The sequence below is a fragment of the Salvelinus sp. IW2-2015 genome, linkage group LG27 (assembly GCF_002910315.2).
Source record: "Salvelinus sp. IW2-2015 linkage group LG27, ASM291031v2, whole genome shotgun sequence".
Taxonomy (NCBI): domain Eukaryota; kingdom Metazoa; phylum Chordata; class Actinopteri; order Salmoniformes; family Salmonidae; genus Salvelinus; species Salvelinus sp. IW2-2015.
Genome location: NC_036867.1, coordinates 35,463,118 through 35,485,385, shown reverse-complemented (window position 1 = coordinate 35,485,385; position 22,268 = coordinate 35,463,118). Strand labels below are relative to the sequence as shown.

The window sequence follows — 22,268 nt, the reverse complement described above, 5'->3', positions numbered from 1 at the left end:
AGATGAGTAGTGTGTATATTTTTAATTTTTTACTTAGGATAATCGTACTTCATGTGGTGCTCTTATTTATATTATGGATTATGGCTTACTCATAATTTCTTATTCTTGTGATCTACTATAATTGAGGATTCATTGTGCCATTGAGATTGAGTTAGTCAGAGTCTTCTATAGTCCCTTGGACCATTTCTGTCTCTATTTTAGTTCCTGGACATTTGCGTGGTCTCTTTTCGCCCTGGACCATTTCTGTTCTCTATAGTCTGGCATTTCTGTCTCTATGATCGTCCCTGGATGTGAGTACAATATCTTGTGTCTTAGTTATCGATGCCTGGGAACCATTCTAGCTCTAATACTAATTTAGACAGTCAGATCTCGGATTCATACTCGCATGATGCGTCTACGTCCGCGGCACACTCTTCTGTGATTATTTACCTAGGACTGTTGTCTGCGAGCACATTTCTGTCTTTATGGGTTCCCTGGACCATTCTGTTTCTATAATGCGCTGACCAACTAGCAAGTGTTCTGACTAGATACATTCTGGCTATACATCACTTGTTCTGCTGGACATTCATTGGTTCCTCGCTATAAATTCAAAGTCCCCTGGATGGATTCTCTATAGCTAGGTATCTCACATAGTGCTCCGTGGGCCGTGATTCGCTGTTACTCTCAGAAAGCAACTAAGTGGTACCCTGATTTAATGTATCGTTCAGATACCGTTCTACATGGATCTGTGCCCATAGAATTGTGCTTGTGTTGATATTAGGGCCTTGGTGGCACATCATGTGCTGCGACTCATAATACTTAACGTTACCCCTGATCATATCTTCATAGGTGTACATTACAATAGTATTAGACTTCACTCGGACACAATTTCGCATTATACTTATACCGCGCCCTTGGGACATTCTTACTGGATATATGTGTACTTACGGTAGGATCGACATTTCTGCTTATTCTTTTGCTTGACCACTCTTCTCGCTTACTTATTTCTAGCTGGGCCATCTTCTGTCTCTCCTCACCGTCCCTGAACATATATGTAGCGAACAGGCTGTATAGCTGATAGACTCTGGTTCGCTTCTCATTATATATAACTGTCCCTGGGACCTTGGCTGCTTAGTCATTACATAGAATTCAACACGATATGTGAACATTTCTTTGTCGCTATTGAGGTACAGGACCTATCTATGTGTCATACTATATAGTCCGCCCTGTGAAGGCATCTTGGTCTCTATCACTGGACTGTTCCTTGAGAAACTCCATTCTCTGTGCTGCTATAGCTTGCGTAGTCTGGATCTTCTGCTTCTTCTAGAATGGGGTCCTGCGGCCGCATCATACTGGTGCTGCGTACATAGATAGGGTCAGCGCTGGATAACCAAATTTCTGTATTCCCTACTATCAGTCTCTGACTCTCACGGGGGCCCTCAGGGCTGTCTGTTGGACCCTTCTGGGTCTCCTATAGTTGCCCCTGGCCCCATATCCTTCTGTCTCCTTATACCTGTTCACAGGGCTACATGTTCTGTCTCTAGTACGTTCCCCTCCGTGGGCGCATTTCTGATTCTACTCAGGCCAAAGGGCGATCCATTATGGGTCGCTCGTTAGTGCACCCGTCGAAGCGATCTCTGGCTCTACAGCTCTGACTCGGTTCGTGCCTCTATTAGTAGCTGGTGTCACATAGTCTACTGTCTCAGTAGACTATCTATACAGGCGGTGTCAGAGGAAGGCCCGGTCTTGACAAATTATTTGTCTAATATGCTCATCGAGCAATATTCCTGCTTATACTGTATATTTGGTCTCTTTGGACTCGTTATTTCGGTTTCTCCTGCTTCTAAGCAGAACTGCTTCCTATAGTCCCTGGCAATTTCTGGTTCTCTTATGGGTCCCTTGGCATTCTGGTCTCTATAGGTCCATGGGACCAATCTGTTCTAATAGTGCCTGGACCTTCTGTCTTATACGTCCTGGGACATTCTGTACTATTAGGTCCTGGCGACATTCTGTCTCTATAGTCCTGGACCATTGGATGCGTGTCATCTACGTAGCCCTGGACCTATCTCTGGGTCTTATAGTGCCACCTGGATATATAGTCGATGCTAGGATAGCCTCTGTGAGGTCCAAGTATGGTTCTCTATGGTCACATGAGACTTCATATTCTCGCTCTCTATAAGCGATCACATGACTATTCTGTCCTGAAGATCTGAGTTCCAATGGATCGTCTTACTCTGTCTTCTCAATAGGAATCTACTTTGGTGCATTTCGTCGTTCTTCGTATAGTCCCCTGGACGATTCTGTCTTATAGTCCCTCGGGATCATCTGCTCGTCTCTATAGCCCTGGAATCTGTCTCTATCACGGTCTGGCTACCCATCTCTTGTCTCTATAGTCCTGGACATCTTCTTGCTCGTCTCATAAGCCTGGAACATTCTGTCTCTATAGTCTGGACGCAGTCTCATACGTCTCTATAGTCCGTCGAGACTCATTCTGTCTCTATAGTCGGACGCATTCTGTCTCTATCTCGCTCTGCTGGTAGCATTTCATGTGTCTGAGCTAATGGGTGAGTATTGACTATTTATGCTCTTATATACGCAATCGCCTGGCAACTCAATCTTCTTAAGTCTTATAGCGCCTGGAACGCTTCTGTCTCTCATAGGTCCCTGGACATTTCTAGTCGTCGCTCAGCTACATTGATCTTCGTCACTCGCGGACCAGCGCGTCCTCTATAGTCCTGGACATTTCTGTCTTATAGTGGCCCTTCTGTCTCTATCACCGCCCTTGTAAGTACATATATTTCGGTTCTCTATTATTGTCTTTTACGATCTTGGTCGTGCTTCTCTATGTTACTGCCTGACTATTTACTGCCTTTCTTATTAATCGTGTTACTTGTGATCTATTGCATAGAATAACTCGTACGGCACCGTGTCTTATTGTTAGGTTGGCTCGCTTATGTCAAGCATTGTCACTGTAAGGTCCGTACAGCACACAATGTTTCGTGATCTTAGGGGCACCTTGGGGTGGACTATCATTACATTATGTGTACTATATTTCCACCTAGTTAGATTTACTTGTGTACTTCATCTATTATTTTAGTTCCGGCTGTCTGAGAACTATTCACTGGTTCATTTATTAGTCTTTGTTGGAGATAGCACTCTTCGTTACACTTATAGTCCTGGGACCATTCTTGTCTCTTTATAGTTCCATGGACCATTTCTGTCTCTATAGTCCCTGGACCATTTCTGTCTTTCTATTAGTACACGTGTTCAGCCATTTTGTCTCTATATATTTGTACGTTCTCTGGATCTAATACATCATTTGCTAAGCTTAGTAGCTTACTTTGTTAGGCAATCTGTTCTCTATTAGTCCCTTGGATTTGTCTGCTATTAGTCCCTTGGACCATTTCTGTCTCTATAGTCCTGGACAATTCTGTTCTATTGGCGCTGGACCATTCTGTTCTCTGTAGTCGCTGGACATTCTGTCTCTATAGTTCCTGGACCATTCTGTTCTTATAGCCTGGACCACTTCTGTCTCTATAGTCCTGGACATTCTGTCTCTATAGTGGACATTCTGTCTCTAAATAGTCTGGTCCATTCTGTCTCTATAGTGCCTGACCATTTTGTCTATATAGTCCTGGCCATTCTGTCCTCTATAGTCCCTGGTCCATTTTGTTTATTCTTGGAGATGGGACAAGGCCGCGTTGCGGCTGCCGCAGATGTTCGGCCAGAAAAATCACATGCTGGGTTTTGTTTGTTGACCAAACAAACTCTGAACAGAGTACAGAAGCTCAAGTATGTCTGGTCGGATAAGTGTAGTCTGCATCCCCATCTGTAACAGGACCCCCTGCTGTCAAAATGTCCGCCTGATATACAACAAATGGTGCTTTCTACATCTTCACATGAGAAACTGTACCACAACTGGCCATCATATAAATACGGCAAATTTGATACCAATCCCTAGTGTTGACGACTGGGTTTGAAACCGGGTCTCCTGGCATGCCAGAAAAGCAACATTCAACACATCTAATGGAACCCTGTACAAAAAGCCGTCGATAATGCTCACACCTATCAATTTCTTTCATATTTGTGACGAGGCATCTATGACAGTCTAAGAGCTGTGCCCATAGGTTGATTTCCGATTGGGTGAGAGAGAGAGAGTGAAAAGAGGAAGTCTATGGCATCATAGAAGAGGAGAGGAGAGACTCACCAGCTGCTGTCCCTTCACACCCCACGCTGCATGCTGGAGCACTGCATTCTGGACCTCCGGAGGATTCAATTCCCACACCTCCCTGAAACGCAAGCACACACACTAAAGTACACAAAGACAGGCAGACAGGCATGAACAAACCCCATCTGTTGTTGAACTAGAGGTGTCAAAGATTGGGTGTATCATACATAATACAGTATGTTCTTCAGTATGCATGTCAATACAAGACATAAAGCATCAACCAGTCCATTCAGTCTCTTACCTTGTGTGGATGTTGTAAACAATGTACGATGCCGTATAGGAATGTCTGTACACCTGAGATTAAAAGTACGGACAATTAATGTTATAATAAATAATAGACAACACTAAAGCATATATGATGCGAATGAATCATGTTAGAAATCACATGTTGGGATTCCACAATGTAATTGTTTCCAAAAGGAATTCAAGACTGTGTTAGCCCGCACAGCTCAGGGAGCCAACGCAAGTCTTCAGTTGCCAGGCAAGGTTAATCATCACGCAAACTTGGTTGCACACCACCTTTGATACTGCATAATAATAATGCATAACACAACTAAACAACATTTGCATCAGTCCATGGAATCCCATTCTGGTGCAATGTTTCCAAACCTTGGTTGCCAGCGATCCAGCCATTAAACAAAGAGGAAATCAATGAGAGATCCTTGGTTAGGGCCTAAATATTACAACGGAAAACCACATGAAGGATGAATAAAGAATAAAGAAAGAGAAAGAAGATAAAACTCAATGAGGTTAGTACACCTGCCATTAACCCCGGTGGTGCAATCTGATTTCTGATCAGAGCCTATTTGCTGTTTGGTCTCCTTCCCGGTCAGACTATGGGTGAATCTCAATTGTAATTTCCTTCAATCCTTGAGTCCTCTCTCCTCAACTCCTTCTCAAAACGCATTGAAACAGAAGATCGGAGATTTCTTTCGGACCATCTCCTCCTATGCATTCTGAGAAGGAGGCGAGGGGAGAGGAGGCGAGGAATCAAGGAATTACAATTGAAACTATGCTTAGGGTCATGGGAAACACTGATTCATTCTGTAGCTGTTTGGTTATTTATATAATCATTTGTTTGGCTGAAAGGTGATCCAAATTTCATACTGCTCTGGTGGAAGACAATTGTACTCAGTTGACATTTGGTGTACTAACAACGCCCTGTGACGTTGTACTGTATGTGTGTACATGTTTATCTCTCGTAACTGTTATTTAAAAGTGTAAGGGTAATCAACAAACAACAGTCATTTATTAACGACTATTCATATCCTACCTGTTTCACTTCGTAAGCAAATAGCACGTATTTCATGTCTGGAGAGAGAGAATATTTGGCTACTTTGAAAGACACCTAGGACAAGGGAAAGACAGAAGTCACAAATAAAACATCTAAAAGGTTAATACATCTTGTACATAGATCTAGGAAGTATCTTGTGCACACAGTACATTCGGAAAGTATTCAGACCCCTTGACTTTTCCCATGTTTTGTTACGTTACACCCTTATTCTTAATCTACACACAATACCCCATAAGCAAAAACAGTGTGTGTCAAGCTTGTTTTCTTAAGGTCGTTGTACAAGCTTGACACAGCTGTATTTGGGGGGTTTCTTCCATTTTTCTCTGCAGATCCTCTCAAGCTCTGTAAGGTTGGATCGGGAGCGTTGCTGTAAAGCTATTTTCAGGTCTCAGACACGTTCGATCGGGTTCAAGTCCGGGCTCTGGCTGGGCCACTCAAAGACATTCAGAGACTTGTCCCGAAGCCACTCCTGTGTTGCCTTGGCTGTGTGCTTAAGGTCGTTGTCCTCTTGGAAGGGGAACCTTTGCCCCAGTCGGAGGTTCTGAGTGCTATGGAGCAGGTTTTCATCAAGGAACTCTCTGCACTTTGCTTCGTTCATCTTTCCCTCGATCCTGACTAGTCTCCCCGTCCCTGCCACTGAAAAATATCCCCACAGCATGATGCTGCCACCACCATGATTCACCGCAGGGATGGTGCCAGTTTTCCTCCAGGCTTGGCATTCAGGCCAAATAGTTCAATCTTGGTTTCATCAGATCAGAGAATCTTGTTTCTCATGGTCTGAGAGTATTTAGGTGCCTTTTGGCAAACTCTAAGCGGGCTGTCATGTTACTTTTACTGAGGAGTGTTTTCCGTCTGGCCACTCTACCATAAAGACCTAATTGGTGGAGTGCAGAAGAGATGGTTTTCCTTCGGGATGGTTCTCCCTTCTCCATAGAGGAACTCTGGAGCTCTGTCTGAGTGACCATCGGGTTATTGGTCACCTCCCTGACCAAGGCCATTCTCCCCCGATTGCTCAGTTTGACCGGGTGGCCAGCTCTAGGAAGAGTCTTGCTGGTTCCAAACTTCTTCCATTTAAGAATGATGAAGGCCACTGTGTTATTGGGGACCTGCAATGCTGCAGACATTTTTTGGTACCCTTCCCCAGATCTGTGCCTCGACACTTTCCTGTCTCGGAGCTCTACGGACAATTTCTTCGACCTCATGGCTTGTTTTTTTTCTCTGACATGCACTGTCAACTGTGGGTCCTTATATAGACAGGTGTTTGCCTTTCCAAATCATGTCCAATCAATTAAATTGACCACAGGTGGACTCCAATCAAGTTGTAGAAACATCTTAAGGATGTTCAATGGAAACAGGATGCACCTGAGCTCAATTTCGAGTCACAAAGAAAAGGGTCTTAATACTTAAATAAAATTATGTAAATAAGGTATTTCTGTTTTTATTTTTGGTTAATAATCCATTTTAGAATAAGGCTGTAACGTAACAAAATCTGGAAAAAGGGAAGGGGTCTGAATACTTTCCAAATGCACTGTAGATCGAAGAATTAATTCAGATGATGGTAAACCAATACACAGCCTGTATACTGTACTTTGCCCCTTAGGGCCACCGTACTATTACAATCACAGGCATATGACCATTCCACCCAAAATTGTAGCTAGCATATCTAAACTTTAAACAGGGATTAATGGTGCCCTGCCTTCCGCCCAGTTAGATTATTAAATGTCAAAAAGCAAGCCTGCCAATGACAGTCCAAAGCCACTTAGCCTTATGCAACACATAAAACATGACCTGTCAGATGTTGTTTTTACGATTATTATATATATTTTTTTGACTATTTTGTATGTATGGTTAACTAATATTAACCATACATAAACAAAATACAATAAACAGACAGACACAAATTTCAAAAAACATCAATGACATCACACCTGCTCAGACGCACGTTCCCACCGCAATGTCTCACAACCACACACCCCCTCATCCTTCATCCCGTAGCCCACACCTTTTCAATATTTAAATTGATTTATCACAATGCTACAGGAGGCAAATAATGACAATGTGCTCAGCTTTGATATTTGTATGCAATATGGTACTGTGTTATGAATGCTGATGGGCCAATATGGTACTGGGTAATTAATGCTGATGGGTCAATATGGTACTGTGTTATGAAGGATAATGGGTCAATATGGTACTGGGTAATTAATGCTGATGGGTCAATATGGTACTGGGTAATTAATGCTGATGGGTCAATATAGTATTGTGTTATGAATGCTGATCATTAAATATGGTACTGTGTTATGAATGCTGATGGGTCAATATGCTACTGGGTAATTAATGCTGATGGGTCAATATGGTACTGTGTTATGAATGGTGATGGGTCAACAAGGTACTGTGTTGTAAATACTGATGGATCAATATGGTATTGTGTTATGAATGCTGATGGGTCAGTATGGTACTTTGTTATGAATGCTGATGGGTCAATATGGTACTGTGTTATGAATGCTGATGGTTCAGTTGGTATTGTTATTAATGCTGATGGGTCAATATGGTATTGTGTTATGAAGGCTGATGGGTCAGTATAGTACTTTGTTTATTAATGCTGATGGGTTCAATATGGTACTGTGTATTATGAATGACTTGATGTGGGTTCAATATGGTACTGTGTTATGAATGCTTGATGGGTCAGTATGTACTATTGTTATTGATGCTGATGGGTCAATATGGTACGTGTTTAAGTGATGTCTGTGTATGTGGATCAGTATGGTACTTTGTTATGAATGCTGATGGGTCAGATATAGGTTACTGTGTTATGAATGCTGATGGGTTCCATATGGTATTGTGTTATGAATGCTGCATGGGTCAGTATTGCGACTTTGTTATAATGCTGATGGTCATAGGTACTGTGTGATGATGCTGATGGTTCAGTTAGGGTACTTTATGAATGCTGATGGGTCAATATGTAGTCTGTGTTATGAATGCTGATCATTAGCATATGGTACTGTGTTATGAATGATGATCATTAAATATGGGTATGTGTTGTGAAATGAATGAGTGCATTGTAAATATGGTATTGTGTTATGAATGCTGATGATCAATATGGTACTGTTGTTATGAATGCTGATCATTAATATGGTACTGTGTTATGAATGATGATCATAAATATGTATTGTTTATGAATGCTGATCATTAAATATGGTACTGTGTTATGAATGCTGATGGTTCAATACATGGTACTGTGTTATAGATGTGATCATTAATATGTACTGTGTATGAATGCTGATGGTTCAATATGGTATGTGTTATGATGTGATCATTAAATGGTAGTGTTATGAATGATGATCATAAATATGGTATTGTGTTATGAATGATGATCATTAAATATGGTTTGTGTTATAAATTGCTGATCATTAAATATGGTATTGTTTATGAATGCTGATCATAATATGGTACTTGTATGAATGCTGATGGGTCATAGTACTGTGTTATGAATGCTGATGGGTCAATATGGTACTGTGTTATGGATGCTGACGTGTCAGTATGGTACTTTGTTTGAATGCTGATCGGTCAATATTGGTTCTGTGTTATGAATGCTGAATGGTAAATATGGTACTTTGTTATGAATGCTGATGGTCAATAGGTACTGTGTAGATATGCTGAAGCAAGGGTCAAATATGGTATTGTGTTATGAATGCTGATTGGTAGTATGGTACTTTGTTATGAATGCTGATGGGTCAATATGGTACTGTGTTATGAATGATGATCATAAATATGGTATTTGTGTTATGGATGATAACATTAAATCATGGTATGTGTTATTGAATGCTGATGGATCAATATTACTGTTTTATTGATGATGATCATTAAATATGGTTTGTTTATGAATGCTGATCATTAAATATTACTGTGTTATGAATGCTGATGGTTCAATATGGTACTGTGTTATGAATGCTGATCATTAAATATTGTACTGTGTTATGAATGATGATCTTAAATATGTGAGTTTATGAATGATGATCATTAAATATGGTATTGTTTATGAATGCTGATCATTAAATATGGTATTGTGTTATGAATGCTGATCATTAAATATGGTACTTTGTTATGAATGCTGAGGGTCAATATGGTACTGTGGTTATGAATGCTGATCATTAAATATGTACTGTTTATGAATGCTGATGGTTCAATATGGTACTGTGTTATGAATGCTGGTCATTAAATATGTGTACTGGTGTTATGAATGAGTTATCATAAATATGGTATTGTGTTTTTGAATGATATGATCATTAAATATGGTATTGTGTTATGAATGATGATGATGAATTAATGGACTTGTGTATGAATGCTGATGGTTCGAGTATGGTACTGATGTTATGAATGACTGATCATTAAATAGTAGGTACTGTGTTATGAATGATGATCATTAAATATGGTACTGTGTTATGAATGATGCTCATTAAATATGATATTGTGTTTATGAATGCTGATCATTAAATATGGTATTGTGTTATGATGTCTGAGCATTAAATATGGTACTTTGTTATGAATGCTGATGGGTCAATATGGTACTGTGTTATGAATGCTGATCATTAAATATGGTACTGTGTTATGAATGCTGATCGGTCAATTGAGGTTAGAGAGGGGGACCCATAGGTGGCAAGCTACTTACAAATGTGCTATTTCTCAGGATCATTTCTGTTTCATTTAAAGCAAAGTTGAACTTGATGACGTGGCCGTCTCGGTTCCTGTACAAAACCTCTGAATCTGTAAAATGATACAAGAAAAATGTTGTCAAATGCTCATTGATAACCATATTTTAGATAAGAAGAAAATAGGCCTACACATTCTGACACTGTATATCCACTTATCAATATCCATGTCAGACCCCAAAGAGAGAGAGGGAGAAGGAGATGGAGAGAGGGGGGAGAGGGTTCTCTTAGTCCCCCATCGCTAGACTGACTGGCACTTCATTTTCCAGCAGTTCATTTCAAGAGTGCCTCTCCTCATTTCTACTGAGCAAAACCTTTTTGACCTGCAGTCAGCCAGCCAGCCAGCCACATTACTGCAATGGCTTCCTTTTATTTGGCATTACAAATCTCACTATCTATCTTTAGGAATATGGCTCCCAATTCACTGTTGTTGGCTCGGTCAGTTGCTCTGAGTAAAAATGTGGTCTTAAATGCAGCTACGTAACTGGTATGATAAATCATGCAGAACGAGTGTAAAACACTTGGTCAGCATTATATTATATATTATAGAACTGAATTCCTCAAATCAATACAAAATAACAATAGAACATTTAATAAAAATCGACAAAGCCACCTAGCAATGCTCAAATGTGTTAAATGGCAAGGACATTGCGGGGTCTGGAACGTTAGCTTACTGCTTGTAAATACACCTTTGTGTTTTCACTCAAAACATCTTACAAAAACATGCCAAAGCATGAATTATTTTGGAGGGGCGGATCCTCAGATGGTTCCTAAAACGTGGAGGATGTCTAACTGATCCATTGGGAGGTTAACGGAGAGGAGTAGGAAGCTACATGCTTCACTGGTCCAACACAATTGTAATATTTCAATGACACCTCAACTTGTACTTTTGACATGACAATACAGGTAAACTATGATGATATTCCAGCAACTATGGTGGATGTGTAACCAGGCCAGTGCAGTACAGCTAAGCTCAGACTGTGAAAAGGGTAGCCTACTACAGCGTTTCTCAAACTCGGTCCTGGGGCCCTCCGTGAGTGCACGTTTTGGTTTTTGCCCTAGCACCACACAGCTGATTCAAATAATCAAAGTTTGATGATAAGTTGGCTATTTGAATAAGCTGTGTTGAAAAAAACAAAACGTGCGCCCAGGGAGGGCCCCAGGACCGAGTTTGAGAAACCCTGATCTACTATAGACCATTTAGCAATACTTTCATATCAGGAAAACTAGGAATAAGACAACCAACAAGCCAGGTTTCGAAGCCTGTAGCCTATGTGGTGAGTCACACTATCTAGCTGGAGCTCATGTGGCACTATAATCTTTAAACAGCCCGTTCCCTTAGCCACTGCCGTCTCTGCCTCGGTGACGTCGCTAGAAATATATTTTTATTCAGTTAATGAAAATTCCTCCTATGTCCACAAGGCTAGGCAATTATAATATTTAAATAGCCTTCCTCACATGACATTCAACCACTATCTATGTAGACCATAATCAGGTAAAAGGTGTGTGTTCCTGTGAGGCTCAAATGATGGAGTATGGCACTAGCAAGGTCAGAATTACGAGTTAGATTCCTGCTGGGGCCACCCATGCGAAAATGTATGCACTTTGGATAAAAGCTTCTGCTAAAAATATGTCTTCCAGTTTGAGATACTACTACGGTATTAATGATTAACAGAAATATTGTTTCAGTCACTAAAACATGGACATGAAAATATATATGAATACAGAGGTGAACATGAATAATGAATTATTACCGAGACATGTCAGAGGTTATGGAATCACATATGTTGGTAGTAATGATCATGCTGGGCACGTGTATGGACAAGCTAATAGGGTAAGAGTGTGGTGATGAAGTTGATGCTATATTGAATCACTCATCATATCCCCCTGGGTATACCTACCACCGCTTCCAATCTAATGTCTCAAATTATAGTATAATTTACACTTCATATTCTATATTTATGGACAACCACTTCATATTCTATATGTTTGGACAACCACATTTTACCGGGGCAAACAGAGTGTGTATGGTGTTCACATTTCCGAGGCTATAATTGGCATGAACATTGTGTCCTCTTCGCTGATTAAAATACATGAAGACGTGTTCTGACTACTATGCTGTGTGAACATTTTGGGTTAGTTCTCATTTACATAAGTCACATATACAGTACATCCCACTGGCCAGAACAAACAGTTCTTTATCCTTCCCCAGACTGTTGAGAATAATATACACCATGTACAATATATCCAGGAAATCGATAAATAGGGTATATAGTTTGCGTTGTTACACAAATTACTTCTATGAGATTTAAATAAATTGTTGGGATGCAGGCTGTTTGGAATTTCATGTAGTGTACACACGAGAAAATAACAAAGGCCATACTAAATATCATAATCAGCAAGAGTACGTTTACTATTACAACACTACTTACAACATGTGAAATGAACACTACATGTGATACACAGTCAGTGCTGATAATTTCAAACAAGGTGTTAAAAAAATCTAATTCAGTTCAAATGTATGCGATTGTGAACACTAGTTTTATAATGGTAATAGCCTAAACCTGAGCAGCTTTTCTAAGGGGTTCTGTCTACTTAGAAACAGTCTGATCGTGCTGTAGCATAGCACGCTAGCAGCAGGCAGATAGGGAGCACTCACCAAGATAATCCCCCCAAATGTAATGAGGTCCTAGCAGGAACAGTCTCTGCAGCTGTGCCATGGCAGACCACCGCCTTTCACCCTGACATCACTGTCTGTCTGTCTGTCTTTCTGTCTTTATGTCTGTCTTCATACCACCTGTTAGCTTGGCTCTAATCTCACCAATATTTACCACTATAACGTAATGTCAGCTAACATGAGAGAGGTGGTGATGAAATCACCAGTCATTATATTTCTCACAGTGTTTTATGGGGGGGTAGCAAAGTTTTATCGATGTGTCCTACAGAAGGAGAAACGTCAGCATGAGTGGACGAGGGGGCGGACGATATGGCTTGATCCATCATGGAAGGCGTTGTGAAAAACGACAGGAAGCCCATAAGAGTTAATGCAGTCCATCAGGTCAACACAGTGTGCGAGAAGGCATCACACTCCAATCCCCATAATGAGAATCAACAGGCGACTGAAAAAGTCATTTGTATTTGCTACCCTTGGATGGAAAAGCTCTCCGCAGGCTTCCAGGCCTCCATTTCATACACAGGCTGGAAGACAGCCCGCTCGCTGTGGCCAAGAAGATCGAAAAGGAACCACACTAGCTCAGGCAACAGAACAGACACCAGCGCTGCCACCCCAAATTATTCTCTCACACTATTATGAAACCTGCTAGGTTTTGGAGAAAGGGGTGTTGTTCTGGATATGGGGCAGGGAGATTTGACCTGAGAGTATATCCCAGAGGGGCTCCCAGTGATGGCTTGAGATAGAGTCCACCCTGTTTTGGCAAACCGGCCAGAGTTGAGGCATGACTGGGAGGCCATCTGTTTTACTGAGACAGGTCAGGAGGTGTTGCTCCCATGCCATGCTAAACTCTCAGCTGTCATTATAGCTCAAGATGAGATGAGAGCTTGCAGGAATACTCCCATGCTTGACTTGAGAGGTTCAGAATGCTCTGCTTCCGAGTGAAACAACGTTTAAAATGTAAAACAACAACAAACTAAAATCTATGATTTAATCGTTTCTTTATGATTCTAGGATCATGTCAAGAGAATAGAATCTCTGTCACCCTCATCCAACTATCAGATAGACTGTAGCCTAATATCTTCCAAAAACTAGCCAACCTGGCCACACCCTTTCTCTCATAATAGTAGCCTCCTGGACAGACCCTTTCTCTTATAATAGTAGCCTCCTGGGAAGACCCTTTCTCTTATAATAGTTTAGCCTCACTGGACAGACCCTTTCTCTTATAATAGTAGCCTCCTGGAAGACCCCTTCTTCTCTATAATAGTAGCCTCCGGACAGACCCTTTCTATATAATATTAGCCTCCTGGCGAGACCCTTTCTCTTATAATAGTAGCCTCTTGGACAGATTCCTTTCTCTTATAATAGTAGCCTCCTGGACAGACCCTTTTCTCTTATAATAGTAGCCTCTTGGACAGACCCTTTCTCTCATAATAAGTAGCTCCTGGACAGACCCTTTCTCTTATAATAGTAGCCTCCTGGAAGACCCTTCTCTTATAATAGTAGCCTCCTGGACAGACCCTTTCTCTTATAATAGTACCTCCTGGACAGACCCTTTCCTCATAATAGTAGCCTCCTGGACAGACCCTTTCTCTTATATAGTAGCCTCCTGGAAGACCTTTCTCTTATAATAGTAGCCTCTTGGACAGACCCTTTCTCTTATAATAGTAGCCTCCTGGGCAGGCCCCTTTCTCTTATAATAGTAGCCTCCTGGACAGACCCTTTCTCTTATAATAGTAGCCTCCTGGGAAGACCCTTTCTCTTATAATAGTAGCCTCTGGACAGACCTTTCTCTTATAATAGTAGCCTCCTGGACAGACCCTTTCTCTTATAATAGTAAGCGCTCTCCCTGGACAGACCATTTCTCTTAATAGATAGTAGCCTCCTGGGCAGGCCCTTTCTCTTATAATAGTAGTCTCCTGGCAGGCCCTTTCTCTTATAATTAGTAGCCTCCTGACAGAGGCTTTCTCTTATAATAGTAGCCTCCTGGACAGACCCTTTCTCTTATAATAGTAGCCTCCTGGACAGACCCTTTCTCTTATAATAGTAGCCTCCTGGACAGACCCTTTGTGGCACTGCTGAGGGCTTATAAACTGTTGCTTTTGGGGGTGCATTTGAATGAAATCCAACCTTTTCACGTGAGACTCAATCAGATTGAGAGGATAGGGATCAGTCTAAAGGCTTCGTTACAACAGGAATGTTAGACGGTTATCCTGAAAGTACTTACCACTTATCCACCTGGCCTCAGGATCGTGCACCGAGAACTCTGGTTTAAACAGGTCCAGCACAGTAAGTCTGGAGTTAGCCGCACCAGGAAGTTCCACTGAAAATAGGATAACAGTGTCAGGGCAGTTATCAAAATACAGATATTACAGCCTGATGAGGATAAAAATCACACAGGAAAATAATTGATATTCATACACACATAACAACAGTCAATATTACACTGATCATGAAACTGTTTAGAAAAACTCAGGGCTCTGACTACATAACCTGACCAGGAAAAATTCTGATTCTTATATTCTGTTAGTTAGAATACAGGCCTACAGTAACTATGACCCTAAAAATAAACCCCATGAGGTCTCTTGGTCCCCTGGTGGGTACAGTACCTGGCGTGAGAACAAAGACAGACATGGTGATGAGGGAGCAAACTGCCACTATGACCAGCAGGGAGATGGCTATTCCTTTGTAGTTCCTCGATTCAGGGCTCACTTGCACAAAGTCCTGGAAAAAACACACGAAGCAAACTGAGAACACTCTTCAACTAAAAAATGTAATGATTACTATCAGACATAAACATGTTTGGTATTAGAGGTTCCTATGAAACATAGAGGCTCTTATGGAACGGGGAAATACTGTGTTCCTTATGCACTTGTGGATTGTTAATAAAACAATGTTGTAAGATTCTAATTCTAAATTGGGATCCAACCCCACCACTTCCTACAATATAATCCCTATTATAATTACAGTACCAGTCAGTCACTGCAAGCTTATGGTTAAATTAAATGCGATCAACGGACATGACTTGGTCTCAAAGCAGTAGGTGTCCACCTTTTCATGATGAACATTCTGAATATGTCAAAGGGAATAGGTGTGTGTCTCGCAAATGTTTTGACTGACCAGAGCTGAAATGATTAGAGCTGAGAGGTGTATAGATGGGTGTTACAGTACACCACCTAGCCTTCCTTTCGCAGTACATAAGGGACGTAGGGAGGGCAGTGAGTGGTGGAAACACAAACTATTGATTGCTCTCAAGAAGCTCTCTCCAGAGAGAACACTCCCTGAGACCTTCAAATGTCCCTTTCTTTTCTCCTCTAAACACACTGAGTCATAGCCACTGAGTCATAGAGGGAGACAGTTTTAACCTGGCTTGTTGCATCGATTTTTGGGTATGTCTATATTCTATACATAAATAAATGATGTCCATTTAATCTAATGTTGGTAAGCATATAGAATTACAGCTGCACATGGTTGGTTGAATTGATTTGGGTAAGAATGCAGAATTACTGCAAAAGCATACCGGATTTATGTGATTGGTTCACAGCCTGTAACCTATGACCAGTTAACGTAATATGTATCACAACTATAAAACCAAACAGATTCTAGGTGTTTTTTCATCCTTTGCTAGTTTGTCATGAGGTGGTTATAACAATTCAATAAAGAAAACATTTGGGGCGGCACCATCCGGACAATCGTGTTTCCTGCTTGTTACATTTAGGAAACAGAACCATCCATCAGAACAATGCAAATAGACAAGCAAGGATGCAAAACAGACAGGCAGTCCAGCGCAAGGTAATCAACATCGTAAGAATCACCTGTAATGTGAGACACTGCTGGGCAGACAAACAAACTAACGAGGTCATGTTGCAGGCAATTGTGGCGTTCCATTAATCTATTGATTAGCACCTGAGAAGCATGAGTCATGGCTCTCTGAGTCGGAGCCTGTTCGTCTAGCCTACTATGGAGAACCTACTGTGCTTTCCCAAGAAACCAGTTAAGGAGAACATTGTGTTCCCCGGAAGCAGAACCTTACTAGCCTGGATTTAAAGTGAATTCACAAAATGTAAATAGAACAATTCAGTTTGGATCCAGGCTAGAACGTACAGCTGTAGATATACAGTCCTATATAATTCTGTGCTTGACGTGAGAAATCTAGTGTACAAAAAAAAAACTAGTTTGTACACATCATCCAGTAGAATAGTGATTTTTTTGACAGACCATCTTCTCAAGGCACTGGGATTTAGGAGAGCAGCGAGGATTCCCCATGCAGTCACTGAGTCTCATTAACTTCCTGACTATGTGCCAGCCACTACAAACAAGTGCAATTAGGGCGAGTGGGGCCTTGCCAAGTCCTTACAGAACACATCTCCCCTCCACTTTGCTGTCAGACTCTTCTTGTTTGTGACCACAGGGCCACCTGTCACTGTCTGGCCCCTAAGGACCCCTTTTATGAGTCCCAATTCATAACAGATATTCATGTAAAGCTAGCTCTGGTCCAGGGTGTTAGTGGGACTTGCTAATGCTGAGCCTGTGAAGGAAAACACACTCACACCCAGGACTAGAGCTAATATGAATCTAATATTTACAGATACGTGCCAAGAAAATAGATGGATTTGATCTCCCAAGGCCCCCAACTCAGCCTTAACTCAGTCTAACCTGTCATGAATGTATTGAATCAAACCGGTATGTGGAGTTACCCCTGGGCCGTATACAGAACATACCCATAAACTCCCTACTGGGCATCTTTCAGTGAATTTTTAATTATTTAGAGGTGAGCTGTACTGTTGTAGTGGTTTCATTATGAGATCTGTTGGCAGTACATTCAGCTAGCCAGCCTCGTCATACATCAGAGCGGAGCTGTAGACAGGTATAGACTAGTAATGTCTCACTCTCTCCCTGTAGTTCACTGTATTCAACCCATTGAAAAGAGAACCATGATGTGAGTGCAAAATAGGCAGCCTATAGGGAAGTCAGAGACCTGGCAGTGTGGTGCAAGGACAACAACCTCTCCCTCAATGTCAGCAAGACAAAGGAGCTGATCGTGAACTACAAGAAACGGAGGGGCGAGCATGCCCCTATTTGCATCGATGGGGCTGTAATGGAGCAGGTCGGCAGCTTCAAGTTCCTCAGTGTCCACATCACTAAGGAATTAACATGGTCCACACACACCAATACAGTTGGGAAGAGGGCACGTCAGCGCCTCTTTCCCCTCAGGATGCTGAAAAGATTTGCCATGGGTCCTCAGATCTTTCAAATGTTCTACAGCTTCACCATTGAGAGCATCTTGACTGGCTGCCTCGCCGATTGGTACGGCAACGGCAAGGCACCCGACCGCAAGGCGCTACAGAGGGTAGTGAGTACAGCCCAGTACATCACTAGGACCGAGCTCCCTGTCATCCAAGACACATTTCAAAAGACTCCAGCCATCAAGCCGTAGACTGTTCTCTCTGTTACCGCATAGCAAGCGGTACCAGTGCACCAAATCTGTAACCAACAGGAGCCTGAACAGCTTCTACTTCCCAAGCCATAAGACTGATAAAACAAATGGCTACCCAGACTACCTGCATTGACCCTTTTTTTGCTCTCTTGCACTGACTCTATGCACACACCCTGGACTTTACCCACACACTCACACATACTTACACTGACATCCCAACACACACATACACACACATAGCACACGCACGCACGCATAGAGACACCACACACCCACAATCACACACACATTCACACTCACCATACGTTGCTGCTACTGTCTATTATCCTGTTGCCTAGTCACTTTACCCCTACCTAACTGTACATAGAAACTAGTGTGTTTTTTAAAACAAAATCTAAGTCTTATTTTACATACGGTGAGCAATATGTTTGGAACATCGAATCACAATAAAATCACAGTATCGATTTGTAATATATAGAAACGTATCATATATCATACATATCACATATCATATCGGCACCTAAGTATCGTGATAATATCGTATGGTGAGGTCCCTGGCAATTCCCAGCCCTAATAGCTACCTAAAGTACCTCGTACCCCTGCACATCGACCCGGTACTGGTACTCCCACGTTACTTGTACCTGTTACCGTTATTCATTATTCACAGTGTATTTATTCCTCATGTCACTATGTACATTTTTCATTACATTTTGTATCATTATCTTAACTATACATTGTTGGAAAAGGACCCGTAAGCGAGCATTTCACTGTTAGACTACACCTGTAGAAACATGTGACAAATAACACGTTTATTTGATTTGAAAATAGGTTACTACACTATGACCTCCAGTCATTAGGGGCATTCTCCTTTGTTTATGTCGGGACAACCTTCAGAGTTCAAATATGCATATAGGCCACACACGTATGAGGACGGTTCTATCAATGTCAGAGTATTCACACAAACAAGGTTGGTGTAGTGTAAGGGAAAGGCTGAGCATGTCACACACACACACACACACGCATACACACACACACGTCACACACACAGACACACAGAGGGCCAGATTTGTATTCTACTCCTAATCCAGAGAAGATTTATAATAAATCATGTTCTTTCCTACTGAGACTACATGTCTGTCAATAGGATTTCCGCTGTACTCACCAGCTGCCTGAGCAGTCACTGCAGAGCACTGGGCTTTAAAAGTCCCAGAGTATTTGTTAAACACGTATCGGAGCTATCCTTCTACTTAACAAAGCCAGATAAAGCCCAAGCAGAGATCTGGCCAGATTCTCCTGAAACCGCCTAAAACTGTGTTTGAAAACTGGAATCATTCCTGAAAACCAGAGAATAAGGCCGGTAAGAACTGCAGTCCAGTGGTTTTACATAACATTAAACAATCTAAATGAAAACAGCAAGGGTTGGCTGAGGAACTGTACTCGTCGCAATGTGTTCGGCTAATGAAAGGATTTGTACAACAAACATACAATGATTGTCAGTTGTGTAAGAGATCTCAGAGATTCCCTGACATCGAATGACCATTTGGGGAGCGTTTTTCAGCTTGCTGCTAAGCATTTTAAACAGCATGCCTACATTTGTATACAAACTTGACTATAGTTACTTCCAAAATGTGCAATGGGTCAAATCATTTCCTTTGTCCCTGTATATGAAGTTTACCATCTTCATGGATCCCAGAGAGCTGGAGTTACCACATGGCAGGGTTGGTCAGACACACACGCACGCACGCACGCACGCACGCACGCACACACACACAACACACACACACACAACACACACACACACACACACACACACACACACACACACACACACACACACACACACACACACACACACACACACACACACACACACACACACACACACACACACACACACACACACACACACAACAACAACACCAGATTAAGAAATCTCCCTCTACTCAATAGCACTTCCTACTCAGACAACTGCAATAGCGGTTAGCGCTTTGGGCCTAGAGCTGGGCGATATGGACAAAAATCCGTATTGCAATAAATAATTATTATTCATTTGTGTGATAATGATAAATAGGTTACATTTATAACATTATTTCGCAGCATCCTTTAAACTAATACTACTAGTTTGATGGTTGTAGCCATTCATTGTCCCATTAACATCACACATATTAGCAAACGCATTTCACTTCAAACTTCATATTCCTCTGGTATAGGCCACTAATCATAATGAATGATATCAGTATGGTCCGTGTCGATCATTTTCGGGTTGATCATCCCAGCTCTAGTTCAGCCAGTAACCAAAAGGTCGCTGGGTTCAAATCCCAGAGAAGACAAGGTGAAAGATATGCCGATGTGCCCTTGAACAAGGCACTTAACCCTAATTGCTCCAGGGTCATCGTTGATAACGGTAGACCCTGGCCGCGACCCAGCTCTCCAATGATGTCTCAGAGGAAGTTAGCCAGGGCGGGAATGCAAAAAAAATTGATTTTCTATTCACACATGCGTATAATGCACACTTGTACATGTGTGAAATAGGACAAATATAAGCACCCACCAAATTATTACTATTATTATTGTTATTAATAGGAATCACTTTCAAGTAATAAGATCTCACCTTGAAATAAGTGAATTGCCTAGGAGAATGATCAGTGTGTCTTGGTCTTGAATCCATGAGATGTAGATATTTAATGTGAATATCAACTACACTTATGTTCGATTGAAGCTATACATAACTGAATAGGGGTTTACTAACTGAGGTTGATACATCTGTAACGAGACTAAGTATATGTGGCTCCTATGCATGCATGCTATACTTCTCTGGGAGTTGGCTTAACAGCGTTCATATTGGTTTGAGCATGTGCTGAACTCGAATGTTCAGGACATATTGTTATTGCTGTAAGTTGTGATAACGTAAGGCAACTTCAGAAACCTACGAAACAGTTCATCTTAGGAGTTATGGTGTAGTAGCCAGGGTCGTGACGGAAAGATGTCAATACAATACGCATCATTGGGAGTCAATGAATGAAACTAACATGAATGGTAGGCTATATCTTAATTTAAAAAAAGAGTGGATTAAAAAGAGAGTGCCTATCCGAAGAGATCAATACATCTCACGTCTTTTCCGACTAAACGGATCCCTTGCATTATGACATCCGTTCAGTTTCGCATGATAACGGATCTGTTGCATCCATCACGCAGTTGACACAGACTCAACTGAAAATAAGCACTCCATCTCTACACAAATGCAATGCCTCAATCAAAATCAGTATTAGCTTGTACCATCCTACCTCCTCTCCTTCCTTTGAAGCAGTCATTGTGGGATCTTGATTTTCCCGACCTCCTCGGTCAGATGGACTCGATAATGTGTGCAATGTATGCACAGACCTTTCGGAGTAGCTGATATATCTACGTATCAACCCAGAGAATGGCGAGGGGCTTGACGCACAACACAATACAGAAATTCTAACCCTAGTCAAGCAGGGGGCATCACGATTTCAAGAAATCTACCGCAGCTCGCATTTCAAAGAAGCATATATGGAGAAAAGGTAAAACCCCCAGTGTATCAAATATCCCCTATCTCTTACAAGCAGAGGAAAGCACGCAATATCCCGAGAAAGAAAGTGTGTGATGTGTGTTGCTGACGCTGTAAACATCCACGACCACGAGTAGAAATATCCCCCCCCCCCCTCACTACAATAAAAGAGACACACACTCGGCAAAGGGGGCGGGAAAATAATACACTTCGTGTTCATGACAAGAGTTTTCAGAGTACTGGATAAAATTAGACTGGCAAGGGGTTCTATCAATAGTGTGATGTGTCTTTTCTTTGTATCATAATCCCGTTTAGTGTGAGTGTTAGATTGAATAAATTCGTCTCGCACTTTGAAGGATACAGCGCTCAATGTGAGCTGTCCATGGTGCTGAAGTTCCAAACTACACTACGGCATTGTGCTTTG

At 41.6% G+C, this 22,268-nt stretch overlaps 1 protein-coding gene across 1 annotated transcript in view; it reads right to left on the bottom strand.

Annotated features, from left to right (window-relative positions):
* The window catches only part of LOC111953948 (inactive dipeptidyl peptidase 10), a 49,780-nt gene extending 27,791 nt beyond the window's left edge, over positions 1-21,989 (bottom strand). The window contains exons 1-7 of the mRNA XM_023973434.2: positions 21,600-21,989; positions 15,488-15,602; positions 15,106-15,201; positions 10,168-10,262; positions 5,481-5,555; positions 4,449-4,501; positions 4,187-4,268 (exon numbers count right to left, since the gene is read on the bottom strand). Coding sequence (XP_023829202.1) covers positions 4,187-4,268; positions 4,449-4,501; positions 5,481-5,555; positions 10,168-10,262; positions 15,106-15,201; positions 15,488-15,602; positions 21,600-21,626 — 543 coding nt within the window. The 5' untranslated portion in view covers positions 21,627-21,989. The remainder of the gene's footprint in view (positions 1-4,186; positions 4,269-4,448; positions 4,502-5,480; positions 5,556-10,167; positions 10,263-15,105; positions 15,202-15,487; positions 15,603-21,599) is intronic.
* Positions 21,990-22,268: the final 279 nt, after the last annotated feature.